The 2,300-nt window shown below is 33.7% G+C and overlaps 1 protein-coding gene across 1 annotated transcript in view; it reads left to right on the forward strand.

The window, feature by feature from the left end:
* Positions 1-1,822: 1,822 nt before the first annotated feature.
* Positions 1,823-2,300, forward strand: part of GOSR1 (golgi SNAP receptor complex member 1) — a gene marked incomplete in the record, with an annotated part of 45,143 nt that continues 44,665 nt past the window's right edge. The window contains 1 exon segment of the mRNA XM_072430851.1: positions 1,823-1,932. Within this exon segment, the coding sequence (XP_072286952.1) occupies positions 1,888-1,932 (45 nt within the window).

Below are 2,300 nucleotides of genomic sequence, written 5' to 3' on the forward strand. Positions count from 1 at the left end.
ATATATCCCAGTCAGGATTGGGTTGGGCCAAGGAACCCACCCTTTCACTCTCCTTGCCGCCTCCAGGGCCCCAAAGAACTGGTTTCTTCCTAGAAATGTATTAACACTCTGGAGGACAGATGTTTGTCTCAACATATTATTAGGCAGCGTGGTGTCAGTTACTGTATAAAATCCTCACTATGAGTTAATCACATAACCCGGGTACTACCTGTATATTTAAACAAATTATCTCAGGTGGATAGGTTATATTAGAGATCTATCACACAGATCGGAGTTCCAACCTCAAAGCTCTGAGGCCAGAAACAACTGTCCATGGGTTGAAAACATGATACAAACTTTTCTGTTTCATTTTTCAGTCTAAATTGCAGAGAAAGCATGCTGCCTTACTAAACTTTTTATTATGTGTTAAACACAGGGTTTAGGCTCAATTCTCAAAGCTAACACACCATGATAAATATAACTATTTTCAAAAAGTGCCCATTACTTTCACCTGAGACCAATAGCTTTTCAAACTTATCGTCATATGAATAAATTAGAGAACTTTGTGTATAATGAGAGTAAAGATGTCTTGGTATGAATCCAGTAAAATGTTGTTGCTGCTTTAACACGGTGTCATTTCATTTAATTGTTTTTTCAAAAATGCGTATTTCTCCTGAGTTAAAGAAAAAGTGATAGCATATGACATTCTAATCATTTAGTAGTTTTTTTAATGAAACACTTAGCATACATGTGCCCCAGAATCCTCTTGCAAATATATGTTAATAACATATTTTAAATTGCTTATGAGATCATGCCAGTGATTATTTTGGGAAAAACACCCAACGATAATCATTTTTTAAATTCTAAAAATCATTTCCAAAAATAAAAAGTTCTCCAATAGATTTTCAATCAGCATAAATATAGATTTTTTTGCATGGAGATGATTTACATATGTTTGATATGGTATACCCAATATCTTACAGAATAACAGTACCAGGAAGTTTACATTAGCAGCTATTACACAGGAGATTTTCAATAATCATTTATGTTCTGTTCTTCTCGTAAACAGATGCTTAAACAGATGTGAATTTGTTTTATTACAATCACTAATGTTATACCTATTTTTATATTCTTTTCCTGTATCCTACTGTTCAATAACTTCTACATCTGCCTTAAACTTTACATTAAGAATCATTTTAATAAAAGGTTGTTTTGAAAATTTGTTTTTTTTTTCTGTAGATGTAACATACATTTTAGTACATTTTAAATTATAATGATAGACTTTATCTAGGTATTGCATAGATTAAAGTGATGCATTTTTAATAACAATTTGGTCTACTAGAACTAAGGTCATATTGCAGGATGCAGAAAGCTGGAAGCAATAAATCTCCATATGAACTGTCGCTTCATCCATGTTTGCAATAGCATAATGACACCAACAAAATATCTTGGTGGTTTTATTATTGTATATTACTGATTTTGTTGTTTCCTGTAAGAAAGACATCACTTGGGGGCATATGGCCACATTACCTTCCTCCCCTGCATAATATGTACACTGTGTAAACTGTCTGGGGGCCTTTAATTATGCACTTCATATAGAATTAAAAAATCTCTCAGAATAGACGCTGCCTGCAAATCTGGCCCTTCCCTAATATTTATGGCCGTAACTACTTACAGGTCACGGTCTTTGGCTGTTCAGTCACTGAAAAGCCTACCAATACAGTAAGGCAGGGCATGAACAGGGGGAAGAATATAGCACTTTTATAGCAGAACCTAATTTTGGGTTTCTAGTCCTTCAAATACATACTTTCAGAAGTATTTGATCAACTTGAATCAAGTGAGAATGTTTTGCTTTTTTCTTTTAGTTCAGATACGACGCCACTCCTAAATGGATCAAGTCAAGATCACATGTTTGAAACAATGGCAGTTGAAATTGAGCAACTTTTGGCAAAGGTATTTATTCTTTTTATTTGAGTTAAGTAATGTATTATGTAGAAGCTACAATTGTTTTTTTTTTCCATTATAACTAAAATCTGGTTGCTCTGGCTATTCTTTACAGAATGAACTAAAATTGTGTTTTCCGGGTCCTTGCATACCATTGTACCATACTTTGGAATATAGACACACTTGCTGCGGTAATGTGGAGAATTACCACATTCATTTTCACTATTGCCAAAAAAAAAATCTTATTTTTAGTAATATAGAGAATGTTAAAAGACCTGGTATTTTTGTTATTCTATTGACATTTAGTCCATTTGGGGAGGTAAAAGAAAAAGCCCTCTTTGACAGTTGTCACTGAAACAGGTGTGCCCAGGTTCCCA

This window comes from Pyxicephalus adspersus, chromosome 1 (assembly GCF_032062135.1).
Source record: "Pyxicephalus adspersus chromosome 1, UCB_Pads_2.0, whole genome shotgun sequence".
Classification (NCBI taxonomy): Eukaryota; Metazoa; Chordata; class Amphibia; order Anura; family Pyxicephalidae; genus Pyxicephalus; species Pyxicephalus adspersus.